Below are 10214 nucleotides of genomic sequence, written 5' to 3'. Positions count from 1 at the left end.
CTCAAGAGGTAATCGAGTTGTGGTTGATGAAGAAGAGTTGCAAAATGATGAGATCCCGTTGGTAGTTGAGGATGTTGTTGAACAAAGTGCAAGTGATGATGTGAGAATTGAAATTGATGAGGGTGAGGAGGAGACTCAAGAGGCCGTGAACCCATCTAGGGAACACGTTATTGATATGCCCGAACCGGTGGTGCCAAAAGCCAAGGCACCCTTTCCTAGACCTCCTCCGCCATATCTTCAAAGGTTGGCCAAGCAAAAAGGTGACAACCAATTTAAAAAATTCATTGAGATGATGAAGAGTTTGACTATAAATGTGCCCTTGGTGGAGGCACTTGAACAAATGCCGGGATATGCAAAGTTCATGAAGGACTTGGTTACTAGAAAGAGATCGATGGAGTGTGAGACAATCAAGATGACACACCAAGTGAGTTCCATTGTACATTCCATGGCTCCAAAGCTAGAGGATCCCAGAGCATTCACAATACCATGTACCATTGGAAGTGCCGATTTCACAAAAGCCCTATGTGACTTGGGGGCAAGTATCAATCTCATGCCATATTCGGTCTTCAAGACCTTGGGTATAGGACAACCTCGTCCAACTTCTATGAGGCTTCAAATGGCGGTCCGGTCAATAAAGCGGCCTTTGGGGATTATTGATGATGTCCTTGTTCGTATTGATAAGTTCATATTGCCGGCCGATTTCGTGATCTTGGATTGCGAAGTGGATTTTGAGGTGCCTATCATTCTTGGAAGGTCCTTCCTAGCTACAGGGAAGGCCTTAGTTGATATGGAAGCGGGAGAATTGACCTTCCATGTTGGAGATGAAAAGGTGGTGTTCCACAAGTGCAAATCAATGAGGCAACCAAATAGCACCGAGGTATGCTCGTTTGTTGACATTGTCATGGCGGTGATAGTGGATGACACAAGCGCAATGGCAAATGTTGAGGACCCACTTGAGGCCGTGCTATTGAACATGGATGTTGATGATGATGCTGGAAGGCTGGAGTGTGTGAACGCATTACATGGCATGGGCTCGTATTCTTATGAACCGAGGAAGTTATCTCTTGATCTTGAAAATCGCAAAACTCCACCCACCAAGCCATCTATTGAGGAGCCACCGGTGTTGGAGTTGAAACCATTTCCTCCTCACCTCAGGTATGAATTTCTGGGTCCTAATTTCACTTTGCCGGTTATTCTTTCTTCTTGCTTGACTAACGTGCAGGTTGACGCCACTTTGGCAGTTCTTCAAAAGCGCAGGCGGGCGATTAGATGGACCTTGGCGGATATTCGAGGTATTAGCCCCGCGTTTTGCATGCACAAGATAATATTGGAGGAGGATGCTAGGCCGTCTCTTGAACATCAAAGGAGACTCAATGAGGCCATGCAAGAGGTGGTCAAAAAGGAAGTCATCAAGTGGGTTGACGCCGGTGTAGTGTATCCAATTTCTGACAGTTCGTGGACTTCTCCGGTACAATGTGTGCCAAAGAAGGGAGGAATGACGGTGGTGACCAATGACAACAACGAACTTATTCTGACTCGTACTGTGACGGGTTGGAGGGTATGCATAGACTACCGGAAGTTGAACAAGGTGACTAGAAAGGATCATTTCCCATTGCCGTTATTGGACCAAATGCTAGATCGTCTTGCGGGCCGGGCTTTCTATTATTTTCTAGATAGGTATTCAGACTATAACCAAATTCTCATTGCCCCGGAAGACCAAGAAAAGACAACCTTCACATGTCCTTATGGCACATTCACCTTCTCTCGAATGCCATTTGGATTATGTAATGCACCGGCGACCTTCCAACGATGTATGATGGCAATCTTCACCGACATGGTGGAGGACATATTGTAGGTCTTCATGGATGATTTTAGTGTGGTTGGGGACTCATTTGTTGAATGCTTGCAAAACTTGGATCGTGTGTTGGCCCGATGCGAAGACACAAACTTGGTTCTCAATTGGGAGAAATGCCATTTTATGGTAGAAGAAGGAATTGTGTTGGGTCACAAAATTTCAAAAAGAGGGATTGAGGTTGATAAGGCGAAAATTGAGGTTATCTCAAGGCTCCCTCCCCCTACTTCTGTCAAAGGGGTGAGGAGTTTTCTTGGACACGCGAGTTTCTACCGAAGATTCATCAAAGACTTCTCTAAGGTAGTTAACCCGTTGTGTAAATTACTAGATAAAGATGCCAAATATGTGTTTGATGAGAGATGTATGGAGGCTTTAGAGCTTCTAAAGCAAAAATTGATGACTACCCCCATCATTACCGCACCAAATTGGAGCTTGCCCTTTAAGCTCATGTGCGACGCTAGTGATGTTGCGGTGGGGGCGGTTTTGGGCCAAAGAATCAACAAAATGTTCCATCCGGTGTACTACTCAAGTAAGACAATGAATGAAGCTCAAAGGAACTACACGGTTACCGAGAAGGAATTACTTGCCATTGTTTTTGCCATGGAGAAGTTTCGCCCATACCTTATGGGGGCCAAAGTGATTATTCATACCAATCACACCGCCCTTAGGTACTTGATGACGAATAAAGATTCAAAAGCGAGGTTAATGAGATGGGTACTTCTTCTTCAAGAATTTGATTTGGAGATTGTTGATAGAAAGGGTAGTGAAAATCAAGTGGCGGACCACTTGTCTCGATTGGAGGAGGAAGGGAGGCCTTTGGACGGCCTTGAGATAAATGATGCTTTTCCGGATGAACAACTCCTCTCGGTTTCAATGCTAGACATGTCATGGTTTGCCGACATTGCCAATTATCTTGTTACTAGTGTGGTTCCGTATGAGCTCTCTTCTAACAAAAGGAAGAAGCTCAAGCGGGATTGTTTGGACTACTATTGGGATGAGCCGTATCTTTTCAAAATTTGCACCAATGGTGTAATTCGTCGGTGTGTTCCCGAAGAAGAGCAATTGAGTATTGTGGAGGCTTGTCACTCTTCGGGCGAGGACGACGTCTAAAGTGTTGAGTTGTGGTTTCTATTGGCCTTCTTTGTTCAAGGATGCTGGTGACTTTGTGAAAAGATGTGATGAATGCCAACGTGCCGGAGGAATTTTGAAGAAAGATGAGATACCCCTTAACACGATTCTAGAGGTTGACATTTTTTATGTTTGGGGGATAGACTTTATGGGACCATTCGTAAGTTCTTATGACAACACCTACATCTTGGTAGCGGTTGATTATGTGTCAAAATGGGTTGAGGTCATAGTTTTGCCAAATAATGAAGCTCGAAGTGTGGTGGCGTTCTTGAAAAAGAGTATCTTCACGAGGTTTGGCACTCCACGTGCTATCATCAGTGACGGGGGTTCTCATTTTTGCAACCGGCCATTTGACTCTTTGCTAGCCAAGTATGGGGTAAATCACAAGGTGACTACTCCTTATCATCCTCAAGCGAGTGGCCAAGTTGAGGTGTCCAACCATGAGATCAAGAGTATTTTGTCCAAGACTGTCAATGCAAATAGGACCGACTGGACGAAGAAATTGGATGATGCTCTTTGGGCTTATCATACAACTTTCGAGACTCCGATTGGTGTGTCGCCGTATCGGTTGGTGTTTGGGAAGGCTTGTCATCTTCCGGTAGAATTGGAACATAAGGCTATGTGGGCCCTGAAAAAGTTGAACTTAGAATGGGATGTCGCTGCAAATCTCCGAGTTGACCAATTGAATGAACTTGATGAGTTTAGGTTTCATGCTTACTCCAGCTCGTCCTTGTATAAGGACAAGATGAAGTACCTTCACGACAAGTATGCCCGAGGAAAGGAATTCAAAGTTGGTGACATGGTTCTTCTTTTCAACTCCCGGTTGAGGTTATTTCCGGGCAAGCTGAAGTCTAAGTGGAGTGGCCCATTTGAAGTGGTTGGTGTAACTCCTTTTGGTGCCATTGATCTCAAAAATAAGAATGGTGAAGTTTTCCGGGTCAATGGGAATCGTGTCAAACACTATTTGGGCAAGATTGATGACAGCCACGTGGTGGCACTCATTTATTTGAAATGACTGTGATGGTAACATGTGTCGTGTCGCGACGTTAAATCAGACGCTTCTTGGGAGGCAACCCATGTCTTTTTCTTTTTCTTTGTTTTTCTGTTGTAGAGTAGGATTTTTGAGCTGATAGTTTGTGAAGTGTTGCAGGGATAATGTTGAACCAGTGCAGGGCAAAAGTGCAAAATGGTCAGTCTCTGAATATTGCCTACGCGGCCGCGCAGCAAAACAGTGTGGTCCGCGTAGGTTTGAGCAATTGAAGGGTTAAGGCCTAGAAGACCCAGCGCGACCGCGTGACATTTCTGTGCGGTCCGCGCTGGAGGACCCAAAATTACATGCTCTCTGACAAAGTTCCCATGCGGCCGCGCACCAAAGCAGTGCGGTCCGCGTTGGGATGGCTGAAAGTACCAAGTCTCTGAAGACTTCCACACGGCCGCGCACCAAAACAGTGCAGTCCGCGTGGATTGAACAACTAATTTGTAGGATGCAAAATCCAGCGCGGTCCGCGTCCCTTTTTGTGCGACCGCGCTGGTAGGTAGGTACTGGGTCCCAGGGCTTTTCTATAAATAGAGGCCTTGGGCCTCATTTTATCCTTTCGCCAAATTTACACCTGAGCTATTGTTTTCACTGTTCATCAAGACTAATTGTGCACATTCATTAATCCCTGGTAACAACTCTCATTCATTTCAATCATAGCCTAATTTTTGTTTCGTTTAATTGCCTTCTACTAGTGTAACTTCTTACTTTCGTCTTTTTCTTCTTAGTTTAACTGTTAGCTTAGATTTTTGTGTATTTTAGTTTAATCATGGGCATGGAATCTTGTTAAATAACTGAGTAGGGACACTTAGGACCCAAAAAGGTGAACAAAAATTGGATTTAATTGAACAAATACCCGGCTCAGTAAGATTAGCCCTACGCGGCCGCACAATATTTGTGCGCGGTCCGCGTGACTCTGGTTAAGAGATGATGAACCTCTTTGCGCGGTACGCGTGCCATTTGTGTGCGGTCCGCATGAGCCCAGCGCGGCCGCGGTCCAAAATAGTGCGGACCGCGTGTGAAGAGTTCAGAGAGGTCAACATTTGGGTATTTCACCTGTGCGGACCGCGTACCATTTTTGTGCGGTCCGCGCTGAACCAACACGGCTGCGGTCCAAATCAGTGCGAACCGCGTCGGTTTATTCAGAAAGGTATGTGTGGGTGTCAGTATACTGCGCGGACCGCGTGCCTTTTGGTGCGGTCCGCGCCCCTCTGTCTGTGTCACTGTGTCTGCACTCTTTGCATTCAACTGAATTGTCTACTTCACCTTATGTGCTTCTACTAACAATGTTATACATGTATTCCTTGCAGACAATGGTTCAAAAACAAGCGAGCAAAGAAAAACAACCCGGGAGAGGTGGTTCCTCCCAAGGGGGGAAAATCAAGAGGATTGTGAAACTCACTCCTACAACTAGGGAATTGATAAAAAAAACCTGAAAGATAATCTGGGAAGCTAATAGAGTTGTATCTCATTCCACGGGGAGTGAGTATGCACCTTCACGGAGCATTACCTTGGAGTCTGCTCCCACCCACATGTCCACTTCATTTCAGCTCTGTGATTCCCCTTCCCCGGATCATGGTAATGTAGCCTCCTCCAAGAAGTCGGTTAATGTCATCTCGGACTCGTCTGATGAGTCTGTAGCAAGAGAAGAAGAGCAATACTCCACATCTCCCACAGCTTCATTATCAGGGGAGAGTGGAGGGTATGCTGAGGGAGGTGAGCCACAGGTCGGGGGGATAGAGCGTACTAGAAAACCGGAGGCATGTGCAGACAGGTTTGTTAGTGAGGTTGCTTTCCACAAATTCCGGGAGTGGTGGCCCAAAAAGAAACTGATTCTAGAGAGGCAGTTCATAGATGTCGATCTTGTCCCTCTCAACCCTCATGTGCAAGCACAATTCCGCACTAGAGAGGGTTGGGGCTTCTTCAAAGAACGTGTTGAGATGGCGAATGAGCATATGGTGAAGGAGTTCTATAGCAATGTTCACCATATAGTTCGAGACTCAAAAGCAACTAAAGTGAGGGACAAGACAGTTGTATTTGATGGCAATTCGTTGAATGAATTCCTGGGGTTCGAAGAAGAGGATGAATCGCAATATTTAGAAAAGCTAGCAATGAAAGAGGAGGTTCGTCCTTAGTTGGCCGAGCACTTGGCAGCCCTGGGTACAGTCTCAGTCTGGTTGAAAGCACAAGAAAAGATCTTTAGGAACACCCTGAACTTTGAAGCCTAAGGGTGGTTGACTTTCGTGTGTAGTCGACTTGACTCGTCTACACATGATCACTCCATTCCCCTTCCTCGTGCTGTCTTGGTAGCATCTATCATGGCAGGTTTCCCTCTGAATGTGGGTAATATTATGTCGAGAGTGATTTCTACAGTTGGTCAGGAGACCCAAACAAACTACCCCTTCCTAAACACACTCTCTTTGTAATTCAAAGAATTGAAAGTGAAGAAAAAGAAATATAATGTCAAGGTACCTTCGGTGGCCCCGTACTCATGGTATAGTCAGTTGGGTCTAGACAACCCGAAGAGGGGCAAGAAGAATGTGGCATCCACTTCCACCGCACCTGGCCAGTATGAGGAGCTAGCGGTCATTGAGTAGCCCAGTGAGCCTTCCACCATTCATGCTACTGATGAGGCATTGCCTCCAGGTCTGTCGTCAGCAACTGGTCCTTCTATTGCAGCTGACCCGGTAGTCCCTTCATCAAAGACTCACCGGTTCACCGCAAACCAGCTCACCCATTCCTTTGCCAGTTTGAACAACTGGATGTCAGCTGCGACATCCAAGTTGTCTACATTGACCACTGTTGTACAGGCATATGGAGCACCAGTTACTGTTGAGATTCCTTCCTCCATTGAGGATGCACTGAAGAAGATCCTGGCCAACTAGGAAAAGATGATGGCGACGCAGGATGCCTTGACTAAGGCGGTTGGGGCACATGGCAAAGCGTTGGAGAAATTGGCTCGGGAGCACAAGAAACTGAGGAAGCAAAAGGCTTCTAAGGAGTCAGTGACACAGTTGAGAGTGGATGTGGACAAGCTCATGGCGGATCAGTTGCCAATTGACCTACTATTTGGGGATCCGGCTGTAGAGCCAGCAGTAGCATAGGTACATGAGGAGGAGCAGAGGACGAGGAAAAAGAGGAAACTCCCTAGCACTAAGGGAGTTGTAATTGAGGTAGCACAGGTTCAGGAGAGTCCCTCCACTGCCCCACCAGTTGATGAGCCAGTTCTTGAGCAGGCACCTGTCCCAGCAGCAGGTCGGGGACCAGTTTGAGGTCCCCGCCAGTATAGAGGACTTAGGAGCCACTGACCAGCACAGGGTGACGGATGAGGCTTGAGGGGCCTTTCTATATCCTTTCTTTCATTTTGGTGCTTATTTTGATAGTTAGCATTGGGGACAATGCTAGCTTTTATTCATGGGGGTGTGGCCCTACTATTTTGATTGACTGTTGGATTACTGTATATATTCTTTTACTTTCAGCACATTCGTAGTTGTAGATGGCTTGTATATAACTGTTCATTCTAGATGCTCTTAAACTCTATGTATATATTCATTTCCCCTAGTTGTATATTCTACTCCCCTTTTGTACATATTCATTCGGTTTTCATTTTGGTTTTCTATTTTTCGTTAAAAATTTTCGTTTAGTTGCAAAGTTAGGCTCGTAGCCTTTTTGTTTTGTTTTGGCGTTTGCAATAAGCCCTTGATTTTCTTAATGCCACGGTTCTTTCCAAGGGTAGAGTGTTGTGCGAACCAGGTGGCTCTTCCCAATAATAGATGGCGTGACAACCTTCTTAAGGGTTTGAGTCCGTTTTTGATTTTTCTTTTTGATTTTCAAGTTTTTGTAGTTAAGGGTACCTCAGGCAAAGCTTCACTTGGGCCTAGCACATTTGCCTTTGATCCTATGGTCAAAGACATTATGTTGTGTTTAGGATGGTGAAAGTTGTGGCCTTGAGACTCTTGTGTTGACCAAACAATCATCATGTGGTCATTTTGGGCCATTGTGCGCTTGAATCATATCTAAGGTCGTTGTGGGCCCTCGACTCCGTCTTTGGCAATCCTTGAGTGTGTGTAGTGAGAATTCGAATCGTGAGCCCAAGTACTGAGCCGATGGCCTAGAACTTGCCCTGAATGTTTATTGAGGCGAAATTATAGGTGGAACTTGACTTGAGACGTGATTATAGGCTCTCCTTGATCCAAAATGCAAAATTGGAACAATTTTCATGACCTACCAATGAAATAATCCATAGTTCACCCCTTTTAAGCCTTAAACCTTTTTCTTTCATGAACCAAGCTACAAGTCTATACCCGTTCTTAATGAGACCCTCTCTTGGCACCCAAATCTTCCCTTGAGTAAATGGCAAATGTCTAAGTTTGGGGGGAGAGACAAGAAAAGCATCAATGTGGTAAAAAGGCGCAAAATCAAAAGAAAAGGAAGGCAATGAAAAAGAGAAAAAGACAAAAAGAAAGACAAAAATGAATAAGAACCAAAAAGGGAATCCAAGGACAAGAAAAAGTGAAAAAGGTGTGGAAAAGTGGTAACAAGGAGAAAGGGTTTGAATTGCAAAAGAAAGAGTGATAATGTGTCTCTCTAACCCCTTGAAAGAAGTGAATTACTCAATTGAGTCAAGAAAGTGTGCAAAAATAAATCAAAAGAAGTGTTTAAGGGAGGATTGACCAAAAACATGTCCTACCGTTACCCAAAGCCTTCACAATGACTCCTCAAAAGCCCTATATGATCTTGAGTTGAAGGAAGCCTACATTAGTGGATACTTACATAAGGGGCAATCATATGGTACTTAGAGACGGACTTAGGGCCTTTTCTTTGTGAGAGATGAGAGAGAAGTCCATTCACCTCGATTTGTGTGCAAATACTCTAAAAAGGTGAGGTTCACTTAAAGAAAGTCGAGGATGTGTGAGTTTGGGTTCCACAATGACCAAAGAAATTGAGAAAGATTCCTTGATGAAATGTGTCAACTCTTGATGCTCTTGTGTCACACTTGATCCACAAGTTTTCAAAGTTTAAATGTGTTAATGATGCATTCGCATTGAGGGCAATTGTTAGTCCCAATTGATGCTTGTTGAGGTTACTTTAGGATAAACAGGAATTACTTGGGTGTTTTCCATTGAGGGGTAGGTCTCATTTTATTTGCTTGAGGACAAGCAAAGGTTTAAGTTTGGGGGAGTTGATAACTGTGATTTCTACATGTTTTATACCCATTCTTACCTAAAGCTTTGTGCATTAACTGCCATAAATTAGTCCCAAAATGCTTACAAGTTGCGCTTGATTGCAGGTTTGAGCGACAAGATGACAAATACCAAAGATCGGCTCAAAAAGGAGTGAAATCTGCCAAGTGTCAAAAGACAACTCAAGTGGGGAACAAAATGACTTGTGCGGTCTGCACTGATGTGTCACGCGGCCGCACAGGAGAGTTCAGAGGCTGGGTTATTTCAAGGTCAACCTGCGCGGTCCGCACTGCTTTGCCACGCGGCCGCGCAGGATAGTTCAGAGACCATGCAATTTCCAAGTCAAAATGCACGGTCTGCACTCCTTTTCACGCGGTCCGCGCCCAAGAGTGTCAGAGACTTAGTCATTCAAGGCAAAAGCCCACGCGGCCGCACACCTAATCAGTGCGGTCCGCGTGGATGAAGTTCAGAGAGGGTGGATTTGGACCAAAACACCCTACGCGGCCGCGCGTCACATTTGTGCGGTCCGCGTCCCCAGTGTCAGAAGCAAGATATGAAGACCCAAACCCCTACGCGGCCGCGCGTCATTTGTGCCCGGTCCGCGCCAGACCCTCAGGGATATTTTTGTCTGATTTTTCCTGTGTAGTATAAATAGGACATTTTACTTTTTAGAGGGAGAGTTTTTATTTTTATTTTTATGAGATAGCAGCTGAACTCGTGACTTCATAGTTTTAGCCTATTTTGGGCAATTTCTTCTAGTATTAATGTGGATTTGAGTAGATTAACATTGTGGTTAATTATTATGTCAATTTCATCTACTATTTCTTCAATTTCTATTTCTATTATGGATAGCTAAACTCATTAGCTAGGGTTGTGGCTCAATCCTAGTGTGGGTAATTAATGGATGTGATTGTTTAGTGCATGAATGATGTTGGGTATTTGTTATTGGGACTAATCTTATGTTTTCATTAAGATTTGGTGGTTGCAAACACTAAGTCTAGCGTAGTGAGTCTTG

At 44.9% G+C, this 10214-nt stretch overlaps 1 protein-coding gene across 1 annotated transcript; it reads left to right on the top strand.

Moving 5' to 3' along the window:
- The first annotated feature begins 340 nt into the window (after nt 1-340).
- LOC138889432 (uncharacterized) lies at nt 341-5411 on the top strand. Its single transcript, XM_070172740.1, has 5 exons — nt 341-877; nt 1223-1292; nt 3175-3271; nt 3464-3730; nt 5327-5411. Exons 1-5 carry the CDS (start codon nt 341-343, stop codon nt 5409-5411), a joined length of 1056 nt encoding a protein of 351 aa, XP_070028841.1.
- Nucleotides 5412-10214: the final 4803 nt, after the last annotated feature.

The sequence above is a fragment of the Nicotiana sylvestris genome, chromosome 4 (genome assembly GCF_000393655.2).
Source record: "Nicotiana sylvestris chromosome 4, ASM39365v2, whole genome shotgun sequence".
NCBI classification, from domain to species: Eukaryota; Viridiplantae; Streptophyta; class Magnoliopsida; order Solanales; family Solanaceae; genus Nicotiana; species Nicotiana sylvestris.
This window is presented reverse-complemented; position numbering and strand designations above follow the sequence as displayed.